Below are 19,685 nucleotides of genomic sequence, written 5' to 3'. Positions count from 1 at the left end.
TTTATGTTCGGGATTGCTAGTAACAAGATTCTTGACACAACAATGATCTCTCGAGCCATGAGTGACTAGTTTCGTGGTATTTCTCTCGGGATGTAAGGTTCTTTGCAAAGCACTTTTGTTATTGTTCTTGAACTTGGATTGATTATCTAAAATGTTTTGTTAGCATAATCTTGTGTTTGTGTGATTGTTTGTAACTTGTCCATATTGTTTCTATCTAGCTTTTAGCCATATGTTCTTGGTGTCGTTGGCAATCGAGATTTAGTGGGAAGAACTAGAAAGAATAGTATTGATTGATTGTTAGGTAACAACCTCGCATTCTATGAATCCGAGTACTTAGTTCTTGATTAATCACAAACAATTGCATGTACACAAAACTGAGATATTACGGTTTATCCATTGAATGTTAACCAGAGTGTTGAGCAATAACTCGAACCCCGAGAGGAATACTTGTTTAATTATTCGTTTACAACTTTCGTTTAGTTTAATTTAGTGTTAAAAATCAAATCAAAACCAACTTGGTGTAACATCCCGAAATTTCTAAAGTAATATTTAATATATTATTTTGTCGGGTGAAATAAACGAGTTAGTGGAACGATAATAATAATAGCAAAATATGAAGACTTAGTAGGATAATTAGATGGGATTAGATATGGACCAAAAGGAAATATGGGTCTTCGGTCCATGGGCTTAAGGGAGTATAAATACCCCCTTAAACCTCAATCCTTTCCATTCCATCCATTTATCCATCCTAATCTCTACACACTCCAAAACACACACAACCCGAACCAAGATCCAAAGGCAAGGACCCGAGCTCGTTGGTGCTAAATCGTCGTGACGAACCAAAGCAACAAGACCAGCTCGTGTTCGTAGTTCGACTCATTTACGGTACGTTTATATCGAGAACTTGTTCGTTTAGGTTTGGATTAGTATAGAAATGACAGATCTGTGTTTGTATGGTAAAAACGAATCCAACAAAGCTAAACTTACTGAAAATGGTTAAGATTTGATGGGTTAATCGATTGATAAAAGAACCCGTAACCTATATGCCTAAATCGCACCCCTTAAACATCGATGTTAGGTCGATTTGATGGTTGGGGTTTGTAGGCGCTGGTCAGACGATTCCGTGGATACCTAAATCGAGTTATTTGGTTAAGAAACGAAGATGATTAAGGACGAACAGTAGCTACAGCCGACAACTTCGCCTGCAAGCTAAGTTCGCCTGATGAACTTCGCCTGCAAAGCTAAGTTCGCCTGATGACAACTTCGCCTAAAGCTAAGTTCGCCTAAGGTTTAACTTCGCCTAAAGCTAAGTTCGCCTAAGGTTTAACTTCGCCTAAAGCTAAGTTCGCCTGATGACAACTTCGCCTGCAAAGCTAAGTTCGCCTAAGGTTTAACTTCGCCTAAAGCTAAGTTCGCCTAAGGTTTAACTTCGCCTAAAGCTAAGTTCGCCTGATGACTGCCCCCGGACCCCCGTTCGTTGTGGGTAGTAATTAAGATTAGAAAGATGATATAAGTAGTGATAGTTAATTGATATGTATACTTGTTATACAGTTAGCCGTGCACAGCTCAAGAAGGGAATAACGATTAACGGAGAGCGTAACAGGATTCAGGTGAGTTTCTAGCCCCATTTTCTTGTTATGTTTTCGGGGCTGTGTGCATACTCGATGTGAAGTGTGAATACACTTACCTTAAGTGGAAAGTGTATGCTATAGATGTTATACGAGGTAGCTATTATATAATACTTGTTGGTGCGTGAACGATCTTCGGATATTGCACGCATCGCCAAGGACAGTGATTGCCAAGTGGTTATTAGTGTGTATGTATGCTATGATGTGACTTGCTTATTATGTAAATGATATGAAGCATGTTGTAGATAAGTAGAGGTAGAGCGTGTTAGAAGTGGCAAGGGTGTAGTAAGAGTGATAGTGGCATGACGATAGTACGTGGTAGGGTAAGCCTATACGTGACTACGTCATTAAAGTGGCAAAGTGGCATAACGTTAAACGTTATTAAAGTGGCAAAGTGGCATAACGTTATACGTTATTAAAGTGGCAAAGTGGTAAGGTGGTATGTGTAAATAAGAGGCTAAGTGGTAAGGTAAGCAGGTTAGATAGTGGACTACGTGTCTTCGGATACGTATACGATGCATGTAGTGGTTGTATGATAAGTTGCTTGATTAACTAGAACTCACTCAGCGTAGCTGACTTTTAGTATGCACGCAGGTGAGTAGGAGGAGGCATCTCGCTTGAGGAGACACGTGACACTGAATAAGAGGCTGGCATCGGAAGACTCAAGATGTTTAAGTTTAATGTTTCGTTTATTTTGAAAGGCAAAATGATGTTTTAAGACAAGACGTGTTTTGATATGAAATGTTTTAAGAAAGTTTTTATATTCCGCGAAAGTTTTAATGAACTCTGATTTGTAAGAACTGTGTTTATGAGTAAATCCGACGCGAAAGTAGGGCTACCGGGTTCGGGGCCTTACACTTGGAAATTACTTTGTGTCATTTACATTTATCTTAGTTTAATCGTTAAGCTACTTGGTTAACACATTTTCCACAAACTCTTCGTGTTCGATACCCACTTACTGCTATCTATTTAGTTGTATTTGGTTTAAGTTTGAGTGAGCATTCGACCTCACGTCAGATGCCGATAACGAAAGCAGCCAAGAAAGGGTTCGTTTGGCACTGTTAGTTTTCCCAAGGTAATCACTGTAACTAATTCAAGTTGTCCATAACGATAGCAGCCAATAAATTGAAAGTTCGTTTCGAAATGTCAATTTTCTCAAATAAGTCCTGCAACCGAACGCCTTTTGCCGAATTTCGAATAATAATATATTATTCATAAATAAAATAATATTAATAATAATTATTATAAAACAATAAATAACAAAAACAAAGAAAAGAAAAAAAACAAACAACATAATAAGACAAACTGATGAGTTTTTCTAGAAAAAACGCTACATACTCGCCTAATCTTCCATCATCACCCGTGCCACCGAAAACTAAATAACTGGGGCAGGAAACGAACTTAAGTCATATAGAGCACCAAGTCTCTTTTTTACCACTCCATCACCAACTCATTGGTCATTAGTTTTTTCTTTTTTCTTTTTTTTTTGTGAACGACAGAGAATCTCACGTGTAAACCTACCCTTTTGGGGCCATGTCCAAGGTCGACTTCTCTACCGCCGTGTGACTGTACCCCTAATATTCGGGAACCAGTTGAAATCCGTAAACCATCACCCCCAGTCAGGTTCGAACCCGAGATTAAAAGCTGATTAATCTCTTCATCCAATTATCCTTCAAATCCATCCATATAAGAATCAAACCTACATCTCAACTTAGAAAAAGACAGACTCATCGGTCATTAGTTACCACATTAACAAAAAAAAAAAAAGAAATAAAATAATAATAATAATAATAATAATAATATTGATTTTTTCTTTATAGGTTTAAAGAGGAGGCAACCTCCTTTTCCGGTAACCAAGGGGTCCCCCCGAAAACAAATGTTCACTCTTAAAATGGACCTGACATGTCCCCCCTATCTCTCTCTCCCCCAATGGACTAACTCTCTCTCTCTCTTGATATTTTCTGTTCTTCCTCTCCGACCGTCCGATTCATCTCCGGCACAACACAACACAAACACTTTCCTTGTACAGCTTCACTTCACTTCAATTCTTAAACTCTAATCAACCCATCCATCAATCCTTGGTTTCTTCAAATTGTAGATAAACAAACACCCAGATTAGATTTGCTTGTTCATATACAGCAACACCTGAACAACAACAACAACAACAAGATGCTGGATCTTAATCTCAACTTCGTTAACCAAGAAGAGGAAGAAAACACACCATCATTTCGAGATGTGGAAGAGTCCGGCACCTCCAACTCGTCCGTAGTAAATGCGGACGGTCTAAACAACTCCAGTAATGCCGGCGACGCCGACGAGGACTCCAGCTCCGCTGGCGGCGCCGGCGACAGTTTCTCCGGCTTCAATCTTGATATATTGAAAGTCGGAGATACCGGCGTAACTATTGCTGCTGCTACTCCGAGTAGCAGCAACAGTTACGACGAGGATAATAATATTAATATTATTAATCTGACTCGGAATCTGTTTCCAATGAGTCGAGGAGAAGAACCCGGGAGGGTAAACCCTGCGAACTCGTTGCTGTTGTGTCCTGACAGCAAAGAGTTACAGGAGATGCGGTTGGTGCAAGTACAGCACCAACCGCAGAAGGCGAACGTAGTGCAACCGAATCCGGTTGGGAAGAAGAGTAGGAGGGGACCAAGGTCAAGAAGCTCACAATATAGAGGAGTTACTTTTTATAGGAGAACTGGTAGATGGGAGTCTCATATTTGGTTAGTTTGTTTTTATTGATTAGTTTTATTTTATATACTTACTTTGCTTTTAATTAATTCATGTGTACTTTTGTAATTTGATGCAGGGATTGTGGGAAACAGGTTTATTTAAGTCAGTGCATCAAGTTGAAGCATGTTTTTGCCATTTTTAGTATGAGTTTTTGAAAATTTGTGATTTGATTTTAGTTTTGGTTTTTATTATTTAGGGGGATTTGATACTGCTCATTCTGCTGCTAGGTATGATAATAAAATGGTTATTATCTTTCTATTATTAATATTTATTTTTGGTTTGTTGTTGATGAAGATTTTAAGTTTTAACATTTGATTTGTGATATTCAGAGCCTATGATCGAGCGGCGATTAAGTTCCGTGGTGTTGATGCTGATATCAATTTTATCATAACTGACTATGAGGAGGATATGAAGCAGGCTTGATCCAATGGATTTGAATCTTTAAATTACCTTTTTGCAGTCGGTCTTAGTGAATCGTGGAAGCAATGTCACTCTGTCAGTTACAATATCTTGTCACGTATTTAATATGCTTTTGTTTTTGGTTGAAGCAGATGCCAAACTACTCAAAAGAAGAATTTGTGCACATACTGAGACGACAAAGCACTGGTTTTTCAAGGGGGAGCTCTAAATACCGAGGGGTGACGTTGCATAAATGTGGCAGATGGGAAGCTCGGATGGGGCAGTTTCTTGGCAAAAAGTGAGGATCTAGTAATTATAATTCTTTTTAAGTTTACAATAATGCATTGTATGTGTTAATTGCTAACTGCAAATGACTATCAAGAAACTATAAAAAAATTGTGGTGGATATGAATTTGAAAAGAGAATGATTGGAGACCTAATTTTCATCATGGAGGTTCCAATATATGCTTGCATTGCAGGTATATGTATCTTGGGCTATTCGACACCGAAGCAGAGGCTGCAAGGTCTTAAAGATCATTAATTTACACATTCAATTTCAATTCCCACCTTCATATTGAATTAATAAATTTTTAAAAACCCGAAATTCTCCATTTCGTATCATTCAATAATCTTCCCCTCTTGAAATTAGGGCTTATGACAAGGCAGCAATCGAGTGTAACGGAAGAGAAGCCGTGACCAACTTCGAGGCCCGTTCTTATGAGGCAAACATACCTCCTTCAACTCCTCATGGTAAATATTATTATTATTATAATTATTATTATTATTATTATTATTATTATTATTATTATTATTATTATTATTATTATTATCCACCATGATGATAGTAATTGTTATTACTATTTCCTGTAAATTTACAAAGCTACTTTCACCATGCGACACAGGAAACGAGCACAATTTGAATCTGAGCTTGGGAATATCGACCCACGGAGCGGGTTCGGGTTCAAGTGGAAACAAAAACTTAGAGCAAGCCCATTTGAATTACATGCATGACACTAGGAGATTACAGGTAAAAAAAGTTATAGATTTGTGATGTATATTTCATCCAATTTAAATAAAAACTATAATACATTATTTTCATTTTATGAAATTATGGCAGTTGGAGAACCCTGTTTCAAGCAATGTCGGTATGACAGCTCTTAAAGGACTACCCGTAAGTTCGGCTCAGTACTCTTCCTCATGGAGTGGTGTATACCCAACCTTTGTTCCCAACTACCAGGTAAATTCGGTTATAAGTTTATATATTACTTTTAGCATAACCCACTCTGACCTGAACCTGTTTTGACCCATAATCCAACTCGTTTGTTTATAGGGAAGTACAGCCAACAGCAAGACCATGGCAATGCCGCCACAAGGACAGCCTTACTGGGGGTGGCAAATGCACGGTGTCAACCACATCCCTGCAGCAGCAGCAGCAGGATTCTCAGCTCCAGCCACCAGTGGTGGCTACCACTCAAGAGATACCATCTCAATGGCACCTCTCGGTATACATTATTCTCCGTCTACAGCCGCCACAAGCTCCTCCCAATACTACTACCAAATAAGGCCACCACCACCTCCACCGCCTTAACTTTGTCTAAAGGAACATTGTTGATATGTTGACCGATTGACTGATCGTTTCATAAAGTAATTGCTACAGCATGACTGCCTAATATCACATGTGTGTGTTTTGTGTGTAAGAATCAATGAGCGTTATGTTTGCTCTCAATCTATTTTAGTAGAAGAAATATCAACTTGAAAGAAAATTTCGGTTCACCTGTCACCGAAACCATTATTTTCTCATTCTCATTTTGAGTAGTTTGTTACACTTTTTCTCGTGTATGAGACTTTAATCCTGTCAATGCAGGCTAGTAAGAATGCCATCAGTACTTAAAATACTGTACCGAATGTATTGTTTGGTAGCAGTTTTCAGGTACGTTACCCGCTTCGGTTTGTTTTCCTAATATCCGTTGATCCTATCAAATTTATTCATAACCATGGGTTAAATGGGAGATGGTTTTAGCTGATAAAAGCGAATGGGGATTGAATATTGATAGTTTGATGAATTTTAATCGGGCTTTTTTATACAAATGGCGCTGGAGGTCTCTCATAGCCATGATCCGTAATGGATTCGAGTGTTAAAAAAACATATATGAGAATAAAATAGACAATTCTGGGATGCCTTGAAGGATTATGCGAATACATGTTTGTTGTCATTGAGACAACACTCTAATTTAGGGATGAGATTGTTAGCGTAAAGGTGCTAATACTTAAAATATTAATATCGAATTTGAACAAAATTAGGTGCTGAATGCAGTACCGAATGTATTGTTTGGTAACTTTACAATACCAGTATTTTGGTACGGTACCCGCTTTAGTTACTCTAATCTCTATTGATCGTATCAAATTCATTTATAACCATGGGTAATTTAGAAGCTAAGTTTGTATCAAATTTATTTGTACTCAAGAAACCATAATACCAAAGCCAAAGCATACAAAATATCTCATAAACCATATCAAAATGTTATAAAAAATAAACCAAACCACAGAAATTTAACTTTCATTTAATCCTCACTAATCACTTCACATTTTCCCTTTTCCTTTTTTGTTTTGTTTGCTTTATCACATCTTAAATTAATCTAGAAAAACAAGAAAGAAAGGTACGGGTGCCTAATACCAAGAAAAATACCACATATTCCAATCAGTACATAATACTAAAATACCAACAAACATATTGGTACCTATACTGTTTTAACCGAATAGGCTATATTACAGTATTGATATACGAGAAAAAAAATCTTATCCCTAGTGTAATTCAACTAACATACTTTTCTAAGGGTTTGTACCTTGTCAACATTGTCCTTGATGGTCACATATTCTCGTATAAAGTCAAAAGCATCTAATTGTTGTGACCATACTAATTTAGCAACTGATGTTGATAATATAAAGCAACCTTGGTATCGCATATGGTACTTGATTGTAACACATTTCCTAATAGAGAAAGGCGTTTGACAAAAAGATCATACTCAATAACTTTAGCATGAGTTTGCGCACTTAAGTTGATACGCTAGTTGTGACCACGTATCATATGCATGTTAGCACACAAGTCTGTAGTAGGGGTGTGCAGGTCACGGTTCCAACCCGTGAAACCTGTGTACCTGGTTTACAAAACCCGTATAATGGAACCGTTATTTGAAACCATGTACGGGTCCGGTTCTGAAATTCAGCTTGAAACGGGTAACGGGTCGGTTCCGGGTTGTACCCGGCGGACCAAGTCGGAATCGTGAAACCCGTCTCCGGCTTCTCTATGCTTTTCTTAAACACCTGTTTTTCAAAAATTTAAGCATGCATTGGTGAGGCATATGCATCTTTTATATATTATGGTTCTTATAAATCGCTAATATTTTAAATTTTCATGGTTCAAACTTCATTTATTTATTGTTTATAATTTTTATTTTTCTTTAATTTCAAGTTACTGGTTAAAATATTTTTATCATCTGCTTCATGAAAATTCCTCTTTGTTTACTGGTTAAGTTAGTCTACCTGTATCTAGAAACCCTAAAAGTTTAACTGAAGAATACAGCTAAACGGCTAAGCGACGGCGGATGTGGTCACCCCCGTGAAAACCGCCAACCCGTCCCGTAGAACCCGTTTCAAAACCCGGACCGACCCATTTGTAGATGGTCCGGTTCCGGGTTTCAAAATTCCATGTAAACGGTTCTGGTTCCGGTCCGGGTTGTACCCGTTGCACACCCCTAGTCTGTAGTTATAGTATGGCACGCGTGTATACACACATATTCACGATTAAGCTTTTCAATATGTCATGAATATAGTAAAGCACTCGGAAAAGGGTCCTCACTACTTTGTTTTTTTCATTTCATTTTTTCCCATTCGATGGGCTTTGTTATGAACTTGCTTGCTTTATCTATTAAGAAAAACAACATAATATAACGGTCGTATAGAAAAGTATTCTCATAACATGTTATTGGTGGAGAATAAGGGCTTAAGGTAAAGTGGGTGAACAAGTATTATGCTGCCTCCTTTTGACCCAATAATTGTTACATTTGAAAAAAGATGTTTCATGCCAATATGGTCAAGTCGATAGTTTATTGGAGAGGGTTTGGCCACGCCCGAAAGCCTAAACCTTGGTCCCACTCGATTTAATTTTTCATTGACTTTACCTTTTCTCCATATTTGACATAAGTTTTAGCATAATAATTATAACTTAAAATAACACACACCTGCCTCCATCTATTCTAGGCTAGGGGTGTTCTAGCCTCCACTTTGATGAAGGTGTCTAATTTTCCCATGTTTTTTACGCAATGAAGGCTACATGTGTAAAAATAAGCATGTCAGTAGAGATCTAATGACAAAAAAAAAACAACTAATTCATAATGCGGTTACATAATCCTCATAACTTTGTTTTACTAGAATGCTTTGTTTTTGGGGTTGTAACGGTTCAATGCCAGCCAGAAAAGTATACCGAATGTAAAGAAGTTATGTATTTTAGTTAATTGATGAGATCGATGCACTCAACATAGACCAAAGACAACTCGTTTATTTTGTATATATTTAACCCTAGCCATGAATATTTATAACCATAATATCTAACTACAGTTAAGTTGAAACTCATATAAGTTTGACATCTCAAATTGCAACATGTCCATACTTCATTGGGACACCTACCAACCCTCTTAGGGCAAGCAATTTTCGTTTATAGCTTCGAGTCTAGCCACCCCTCTACTTGCAACGTATGGCTTTCCCTTTAAATTCTACTTTAATGCTACTAAAATCTATATCTAGCCAAAGTTTCTAAGATATGCTTAACAATTATGTTTGAATATATTTTCAAACTAATCCAACAATTTGAGACACATAAACTTGGTTAATGCTAGGCTGCGTACTTGTGGTGATGATCAAGTATTGTCAAAAGCTTTATCTTGTATGAAATAGAGCGAGAAAAACAAATAAAATAATTTTTTTTGTAGCAATGTGAATTTTGTCACTTTTTTTTTTGAACGATGACTTTCTCAGTTAAGTGATAACGCGACCGCATTCATGGCCCCATCACCCTCGGTCCAGAGTATGTTGACATTATTGGGACCCACGCTGGAACCTAAGGATCATTTGGCATTCCTGGTAAAACTCCCGCTCACCCCGCCCGAAGGCATGACAAGCTTTACGCATCAGGGAAAATCCGGTCGGCATCAGGGATCGAACTCGAGTCTCCTCGTGTCTTCCCGTCCTTTGCCTGGCCAACTGGGCTAGCCCAGCTGGTTGTGAATTTTGTCACTTAATGTTAGTTTGTGAATATGAATAGTAACTAAAAAGAGATTAAATAATTAAATATTTATCCCTCAATTGTTGTCTAGTGGTGTTCTCTAATGTAGGTTCAAGTTTGATTCCCACTTACGACACTTTGGTGGATATTGACAGTGAAATATTTGAGTTAGGCCTTGCAAGGTTGTCAGTTCAAATCCCGAGCCCACCTGGGTTTTAGTCCACTGTGTGTTACGCCAGATAGTTATGCTCTTGTGGTGGCACAACGATTGTCAAGTGGCAGCCGGCGGTATGGTTTCCTGAGGGAACGCCCAAGCCAAACTCTGAAGCCAGCGAGGGTCATGTTAAGACATCATAGTCTGACCAGAGTCGGGCAACGGGACTTTCCAAATTTGAGAGTGTCGTGGCCTAACACACAAGAAAGTCGGCGTTTTAAAAAAAGTAATTAAATATTTCGGCTCAATTAAAACATTTCGTTTGTAATAAGTGTGCTTTTAATTTTTTTTTTATTGTTTTTTTTTTTCCTGTAATGTTCCGAATTAATAAACTTGGTTTTATGTTTAGATTGAGAATAGAAGATGCAAATGAAAATGATTGGAGAATGGGTAGTTAATGAATATTGTTTTTGAAGTTAAGAGGTGATATAGATTTCAAGACAGAAATTAACTTCACTTTTGAAAATTAATAGTTTGAAGGGAGAAAAAAAAAACAAAACTTTACATTCAACACTATTACGCCCTTCTAAATCTACATATGAACTTTTTTTTATATACCCGTAATCGGGTTGATAGGTTAACAAAGTTATTAAATGCGTGGCGTGCATATTAATTCATTTATTAAACTTGTTATTTTGACAGACCTGATTTATAAAAGAGAAGTAATATTAACCAACCTAAAGCCTATAAATTCAAATCATAAAGAGAAGTAAGATTATCTACCTAAAGTAGAGGCACCAATTATTAAGTTTGGAGGGGCGCAGCAATGTGATCAATTTTATAGCGTCGGCTATGCATCAATCCTGATCCGAACTCTTGTACGGCCCTATAGTCCTAGGCGTCGGCTATGCATCAATTTCTTCATAAGTCTATAAACTATTAGCAAATGTTATAACAAGAATAAGAACTTTGACAATAAACCTAATTATTTTTATTAACTTTCATATTTATTTCAATTATTATTAGAGTCCGTAACCGACGTGTTATGTGAGGAAATATTACAAGAGATGAATGCATCAAGAATAGCAATAGAGGGACTAATAGCAAGGTGGATGGATTGGTTAGTAGATCCTTAAACACCTTTTGTCAATAGGTTGATGGTTCATTGAAAACGACAAAGCATTTAAACACCTTAGCTTGTAAGGATTTAGGAGGTAGTGGGTTCAACTCCCACGTATCACAAAAGAAATTCATGGGAAGTGTGTGTTGGCATATCAGATAAATAGATGCATTTAAAAGGTTCAACAGGGGCATATCAAACATTCAAACTTGCACGACAAGTGCTCGTTGAGAATCTTAGTAGTTCCGACTGTTTCACTCATTAAGGATGCAACCAATCTCTTAAATCCAAAGCGTTACAGACTTTGTCAAGCTTCGCCATAATCAAGATGAACATTTGTTAGCTCACAAAAATGCGCACACTATAGATAGTCTTGCATCTCAACAACTACCCTACCATAAGAATCATTATGAGGTACTGATCGGTCAGGCTCCATGCGTTTTAGCGGATGAAAAGTTTTGAGTCCCAGCTTTGTCCTCATCAAAATAGCTCGTGTGGGGTTCTCTCGTACTTGGAAATCATTTGCTTTACTCTCATACTTGTGAACCATATGGTCAATGACCAATTCTATGAACTAGAGCTTAATATTTGGCTTTAAATTTTCTACTTTAGGCTTTTACTTTTCCATGAAAAGCCAAAGTTTGATAGCAAACGTTTTACATAACATTAGAAGTGCCATTTCTACCAAATAACTTTTTTTTTAATCAAAGAAAGCCTTTTGTCTCATAAAAACTTTATCTAATAAAAGAAATTATAAATTATATTGTTTAAACTGTTTAAATGGAGCATGCATACTAGAGGTGTATTCTCAGGAACCTGAACTAGGTATAGTCAACAAATATCAAACCCGGGTCCGAGTAGGAACCGGTTCCGGGTACAGTCTGGTTTTTGACCGGTTCCACGTTTTTTTGGGGTTTCGGGTAGGGTCGGGTTTTGACCGGGTATTGGCGGAACCGGTTCCACCGGGTCCGGGTCGGTTCCGGGAATAGTTTCCGGGAAACCCAAAGCCCTGTCTATACCCGCAGGTAGGGTAGGGTCAGGCCTGGTTCAGGGTAGGAACCGCCGGGTCAGGTCCGGAGCCGGGTTTGTTTTTTTTTTTGGCCCACCTCTAAGGCATACAAAATCAATTTTAAGAATCTAACCATGTTGGCAGTTAAAGCAAAAGGTGCAAGTGATTATACGGCTATCTGGTTAAAAACTATTGTATGAAAACCACCTGAAATAAAATTGATGTATGAAAACCAATTGTATATGTAGTAGAAAGTAGTAGTATATAGTTAGTTTAATCACACGACAACGAATGTTATAAGTTAAAACAAGTAAACAAGAAAAACCACTTTATGACCGTTTAGATGCAGATTTAACTTCGCTTATCTTCTTCACACCGATCAAGACTAGTGACAGCTCCAAGATTATTTCCCACAATTGAAATATTCTTTATATACACCATATTCTCCACTAACACTTCTGTAACAAGGTCCTCATATCTCACAACTTGCATTGCCTGCTTTATTTAACAAAAGATTAATAAAAAAAATATAAAAAAAGAAAAAGAATTAAGCAATCACCTGCTGGTTTCTGGAAGCCCTTGTTTCAGAAGGTTCGATCATTCACCAGTCCAGTGAAGACGATTCAAGACAAGTTTATAACCACCAATAACTGCTGTTTAAATCCCAAATGTCCGGTTATATACGTCACCAGAACTAGGTACCCGATACTTTGCTTCTTCATAGCTAGAATAATATTTATTAAACCCGCCAAGCATTGTAATATCATTCCCGTTCTGAACTTCATTCCAGCCGTCTCCCCAATTACCAGACCCCATCCTCGTCTGTCGGAAACCGCCCACTTGCGGTTGCTGATAATGAGACCGGTGGTTGTTATTGGGTATTGTTTGGTCCATAATTCTAGAAGAAACCGGAACTCCAAAATTATCTGTTCTTTGAGGGAAAGATAAGTTTTGTTGTGTGAAAGATCTTTGCATCAAGAGTCGAAGGCGGTTACTATCATTTTCATAAGAGTTTATTTGTGAAGGGTAGTTTGGTCTCATGTCTAACCCGGGACTTGTGACCCCATTGGGTACCCGACCACCAACTGCCAGTATGGCGGGGTCCATAAACTCGAGCTCACCAATACCACTATCGCTGTATACCGCACTGGGTGCTTGGTTCACTTTCCTCAATAGAAATGAACTGTCAAACATATGGTTCCCTGAAAGAAAGAAAGAAAGAAAGAAAGAAAGAAAGAAAAAGAAAGAAAATATGAGTTATAATAATTTAATAATAAAAAAAGAGAAATAATGTAATGAACAAACCAGATAGATTGTCGTAAGTTTGTTCAACTCTCTCATTAGAAGTGAAGCCAGGAGGTGGAGCTCGGCTGGGTCCCATAAATCCAGGAGGGGCGGAAATTTGAGATCTTGCAACTGTCACATTTGAAGATATTAAATAAATAAGCATGTAAACGAATCGAAAGAGCAGTGTTCGTTCGTTCAACTTTAACTGAACAAGCAATTGAACACGCACAATTAAACAAAACGAGTTTTCTTGTTCAGTTGTTTGTGTTTGTTCGTTAAGAAAATGAACATGTTCATGTCCGTTTATGTTTGTTAGTTAACCATATAAACGAAAGGTCCAAGACCGTAAATGAACAAACATAACTGAGCTAAAACCAGTTAAAAGTAAATGTGAAGTACAATGTGTTGGACCTAAAAAGCTATCAAAACTTAAAGTAGATGTACCTAAAAACTCTAAACGAATATATAAAAGAACCAAAGCACACATAAACGAACTTAAAAGAACAAATATTCACATTAGTTCGTGAACATAAAAATCTGTTAATGTTAGTTCCATTTAATAAACGAACATAAAACTTCCCATCAAATGGTTCACTAAATATTCGCTTCATTTACGAGCCCATGTATAAACAAATTATATTCGCAGAGAATAATAATAGAAACCACAGTAATGAAATTGCATTAAGTTATTAACGGAAATTACCTGAAAACTTATTGGGAGGCATAGATGAATAACTGCCTGCAGTACGATCAGATTCCTCAAAATTAAAAGAAGAGAAACCATTCATTTCAGTATGCTGACGTGGATAAACATCTGTACTTAAGTTCCTTAGATTGTGACCGTTACCAAAATCACTAAAACTTGGATTGAAATTTGATTTTTGATCTATGTTTTCATCATCTTCTCGTGCAAATGAAAACCGTGACTGATTAAAGTTTTGTGTTTTTCTTGAACTTGAAACTTGGGACGCCTGTTGTTTATCACTGTTGTTACCTAATAATTTAGCCAGATTTTGAGGCGAGGTTAATGACTCATCCCATGGGTCAAAATCCATTGACAAAATATTAGATATTATACTTTTCTCCCCTAAATCCAAGTCGGTTTTATGATCCCCGTTTGATAGAGGTGTAACTGTAACTGTATCATCAAATATTCCTATCTGTTTACTATAATTGCCATTAACTACTGGAATATTAGAGTTCATATGAGAAGATTGAGGCGTATTCTGTACATAGCCTGTGTATGTATGAGTATGAGTATTGTGTGTAACGACTTCTGGATCATTGAGCCTTTGATTATTAAAAGACAACAAATCGGCTTCAACTTCATTAACAGCAGCTTCTTGCAACTCTTTAAGTTTCTCATCATCCTGTGGATGTGATTCATCGTTTGTAGCGATGCTGATTGCAGACATGTCAGACGATAATTGGTGGATTTGTTCTTCATCAGAAGCATACGGATCGCTATGTTCAGCAGGTATTTCAGATATGGTTTCTCTGTGGTCTGTGGCTATAACTTGTTTTGCAGATTCTAAATGTTCTGCTTTACTTTTTGGATCTACTGTTGGGATTTCTTCAATGTGTTTCTTTTGCATCTCGTTATGTGATGAAGGGCTCACTAGTGAAGATGATTGTGTAGTACAGATGTCCTCCTTTTGCTTAGAGGGTCCATTGGGGCCCGCGGTATTTGAAGCAAAAGGTTGACCATTTGAAGCACGTGTTCCCCTGAAAAACTTATCAATTATTAGATAACTAAAAGTATATGGCTATATCAAAAGGAGCAAGTTGACACAAAGCCACTTTATGTCCACTTTTTAGACTTCTTAGTTCTCATTTAATGATTAATGTGTTACCAAGTTTATGAAAACCATAAGATTGTATAACTAAATTTAGCTTTTTATAAAATAACACGATTAAGTATGTGTTGTATGTGCTGACAACACACTTTGGACAACTTTCAACCCATTTAACCTACACAAACAAGTCCAATATAAAACATAACTAGGACCAATCCATTCACAAACAAATGATATAACTAGGCTTGCAAACAAACCGAGCATTCATTGGACCGTTTGTGAACATTCATTTATGTTTGTTCGTTTATGTTCATTTATTCCAGTTAGTTTATGTTTGTTTATTAGGCCTGTTACAATTACGCTACTTTTTTTATTAAAATACGTCAACTACCTTTTAGTCTTAGTTAATAATATTTTAGGCCCAACAATCAGATTTATGCTGATACTTGCTTTTAATTAGTGTTCGCTTAGTTATGTTCATTCATCTATGTCAAATTATGTTTGTTCATTTATGTCCGTAAATTGTTCGTTTATAGTGTTAACAAGCGGGCATAAAAGCGCAATTGTTTAACTGTTCCAAGTCCGATTGTATGTTCGGTTGATGTTAAACAAACAAACACAAACATGAATTCAGTTCGTTTACAAGCTTAGATATAACGCGAGAAAAAGCATACCATGAGGCTGCTGCAGGAAGAGCCAAAGATCTCCCGGAACTACTATTTGGTGGGGACACTTTACTGTTTACTGTTTCCTGTTGACCATAAATAAAGTCTACATCAATGTTTAAAATGTAACAAAGTACACCCTAACAAAGAATAGTTCATATTTTACATACTCAACATATAAACTTGAGCTTTAAAAAGCAAGACTAGAATAAGAAGACGGAATTAAGAAAACATGAGTAACCAAAATAAAGTCAAAAAACTTCAAAGCAAATTGCAAAGTCACATAAAATATCTTACATTTGTAGCAGTTTTACCAACAGGTTTTCCCCATGAAGTGTTGTTACTAGAGTAATCATCTGCTGAAGGTGGTAATATATTCCCTGAACGCCGTTGTAATTCATTTGTAGCACCAGTAACTTGTTGTACTCTACCCCTTTAAAACCCACTAATTAGGTTAATTATGGGCTAATAAATCATTACATGATTTTAGCTAAAAGAAAGTCCAAATGTATCTAGAAACCAATCTAACCCTATGCTTGAGGGTAGATGACTTATCTTAACATGGCAACTTCATTCTAACTATCAAGTGTAACCAATGTTTTATTCAGTAACTCTTATTGAACCATGAGTGTAACAACTTCCCTCTCACTTCAAAAGATATATGAATCCAAACAAAAACTTGTGAAATATATATAAATTTGTGAACGCAAAAAACTGTTGACGAATGAAATAACCGGAAAGAGCGTTCTAGTGATAACTTGACCAAAGCATATAATGTGTTAACGACTCCTAAAATAGAAAAGTTGAAAGTATGTGTTCATCCGAATGTCCCTAGCAATGATTATCCCAAAACATCGATAAAAAAAATAGTCGCGTGAAGCCTCGTCAGTTGTAAAGTTACATAATGTAAATCTAAAATATCTGTTATATAGATTAATAGATTAGTATCGCAATTGTAATAAGAACAAATAGATTTTCTTAAAATCATTACACTTGTATTTTTTCTTCATTTCAGTATAGCAATCAAGTGTAGGGCTGTAAAGTGTAAACAACCGAAAGTTCAGCGAACAGTTCGTGAACCGTTCGGCAGAAAGTTCGTTCGTGTTCGTTTGTTTAAATGAGCGAACACGAAGAAAAACTGTGTTCGTTTAGTTAAATAAGCGAACATGAACAAACGTTACGTTCATTCATTTGTGTTCATGAACGTTCGGTAACATGTTCATTTATGTCCGTTTACGTTCGTCAGTTTAAAGTTCGTTAGTTAAATGTTTGTTTTATATTTTTGGTATTTTATTTAAAATAACCAGCCTAACATTTACATTTTATAATTTTAATGTTTATGTTCAGTGAGTTTCGTTAAGTGTTTGCTTTATAAAGTTTTACTTTTACTAACACAAATCTAGCATGTGCTTCTTTAGCATTATCAGAATAAAACTGTAATTGGGGGGGATAATAATGTTTATTATTATTATTATTATCATAGTTATCTAACGCGCTAGGTGCACTCAAGGCACATAGGCCTTGCCTAGGGCCTAGGCGCAAGGTGCAAAAAAGCGAGGGCCTGAGAAAAAAAATCGCACAATGAAAAAAATATTTTAAATTATATTATATATCCTAAAACTTGAATAACATAGTTCAATTACCAAACATTAGCCAATATCAAAAGTTTAAAACCCCCAAAACTTGAATAACATAGTTCAATTACCAAACATTAACCAATTACCAAAAATTAACCAATACCAAAAGTACAAAACCCCAAAATATCCTAAGCAAATTACTTATGCCGATATTTCTAATTAAAATTCAGATCAGTAAAACAAAGCAAATTATTTTATAGCAATCTTTCAAATTAAAATCAGTAAAGCAAAGAAAAAACATAATATAAGAAGCATATTGTAATAGTAAACAATAAGAAAATCAAATAAACAATCAGAAACCAGAATAATCGATAATTAGAAACCAGAATAATCGATAATTATATACAGAGATCAGACTAAATTAACTAAATCCGTTTTTTAGGTAATTATCATCAATCGGTTAATGATCAATCCAAAGAAATCAAAAGTAACATAAAAAACAAAAAACGGATTTTTCTCCTATGAAAATGCGTTTCTTGTAAGAGTCTGTTTACCATCTACTCGCCTGAAAATTGTGCCTATGCGCAAAAATCGATCGCTTTTAATAACTATGATTATTATTATCTCAATTGCTTAATGTTATATTTAATTAAGGTGATTATGTCTAATGTTTTGGATTGAGAATGTTGCTTTTTTTTTCTTAGATAGTGCATGTAAGTTTGTGTTCGTGAAAAAGTTGAATTCCTTAACAACTGAACACAAACAAAATTTTTTGTTCGGTTAGCTGACGTGAACAAGTTTAATGCTATACGAACGAACATGAACAAGACTTTGTTCGGTTCCAAGTGTGTTACTCCTTTAACCTAAGTCAAACAAAACACAGCTTACCTATAAATTAGAATGATACTCACAACCATGTCTTGGAAAATTAAATTTGTAGGCATCCAACAACCATCTCAAAATATCAAAACTCTTTCAACCATGATACGAGATACTGCAATGTGAACTAAATGTTTTCCAAAATACTAGTAATTATGGCAACAATTTTGATCAAAATTCATGTCAAAAAAACCATCAAGAATCAAGAAAACATGGAGCCATATCAATATTCAATACCATAGTCTCATTTCAATTACCAGCCAAAACAAAACTAAGATGTGTCGCTTCACTTATTTTATCTTATATAATGTTCTTAAAATTGTTAAATAATGTTCCTTTCAGTCGATTGTTCTAGATTGTCACTTATCTTCTGTTTTGCTTACATGTTAAAGCAACCACTATAACCACTATAATCGGATCTACTGGACCTCTATCATTAAAACTCAAGCAAATTTTCAGCTCTGAATCAAGGGGTGCTTCAGACATTAATCAGTTGCACACTTGCACTATGAAGCTACTATTCCTTCCAATATTTGGTTATAACTATGTTGCAGTAATGTATCATTCTATGCAGAGAGTTAAATTCAATGTAAATTTATAGAATCGTAGGGTAGTCATATGCAATCAAGATTATCTTTGCTTATGTACTTTAAATTTGTGATGACTGTTATATAATTTTAAAATGTTCCTATTATTGCTCTTTTTTTAACTTGAGTCTAGATGATAAGCAAGCCCTTTGCACTCTGCTGTTTTGACTACTATGTTCGATAACAGTATACCTTGTGTATTCAGATATTATTTCATCTTTAGTGAAGCTATCCTCTTGTGATCCGAACTCATGCAAATACAAGCAATCAGGATTGGTGCAAGGCTGCATAAACAAGATCAAATTTTTAATAAAGGCGGGTTAGAAAAAACAAAGTAAACTGACAAAACCAATTTATTGATATAGCATACCATGCTTCTAAGCCATGCATGACAATACTTTGTGGTCCCAAAACAAGCTCTGCAAGAACACTCCAATACATTAACTTATTAAATATATACAACAATAAATAAATAATTCTTAAAAAAACTCGGCTGTGTTATTAGGTTCTAACCTCAAAGGTCGACCCTCCAAAACAAACCCATGTACTGACTGTATACTTCGAACT

The 19,685-nt window shown here is 36.1% G+C and overlaps 2 protein-coding genes across 2 annotated transcripts; one reads left to right on the top strand and one right to left on the bottom strand.

Moving 5' to 3' along the window:
- The first annotated feature begins 3,797 nt into the window (after positions 1-3,797).
- Positions 3,798-6,420, top strand: LOC143597151 (ethylene-responsive transcription factor RAP2-7-like). Its single transcript, XM_077075738.1, has 9 exons — positions 3,798-4,357; positions 4,444-4,469; positions 4,564-4,594; positions 4,697-4,784; positions 4,919-5,064; positions 5,416-5,516; positions 5,669-5,793; positions 5,884-6,003; positions 6,097-6,420. The coding sequence occupies exons 1-9, from the start codon at positions 3,798-3,800 to the stop codon at positions 6,352-6,354; spliced, it is 1,455 nt and encodes a 484-aa protein (XP_076931853.1). The 3' UTR covers positions 6,355-6,420.
- A 6,549-nt stretch (positions 6,421-12,969) lies between these two features.
- Positions 12,970-19,678, bottom strand: LOC143597152 (uncharacterized). Its single transcript, XM_077075739.1, has 8 exons — positions 19,632-19,678; positions 19,489-19,537; positions 19,311-19,402; positions 16,373-16,508; positions 16,085-16,161; positions 14,318-15,339; positions 13,633-13,743; positions 12,970-13,529 (listed from the first exon to the last, which is right to left on the bottom strand). The coding sequence occupies exons 2-8, from the start codon at positions 19,489-19,491 to the stop codon at positions 12,985-12,987; spliced, it is 1,986 nt and encodes a 661-aa protein (XP_076931854.1). The 5' UTR covers positions 19,492-19,537; positions 19,632-19,678; the 3' UTR covers positions 12,970-12,984.
- Positions 19,679-19,685: the final 7 nt, after the last annotated feature.

The sequence above is a fragment of the Bidens hawaiensis genome, unplaced genomic scaffold (genome assembly GCF_021521415.1).
Source record: "Bidens hawaiensis isolate Kalapana, Puna unplaced genomic scaffold, B.hawaiensis_p1.1 tig00047646_1, whole genome shotgun sequence".
Classification (NCBI taxonomy): Eukaryota; Viridiplantae; Streptophyta; class Magnoliopsida; order Asterales; family Asteraceae; genus Bidens; species Bidens hawaiensis.
Note: the sequence above shows the minus strand (reverse complement) of the source record. Positions and strands in the feature narration are given on the sequence as shown.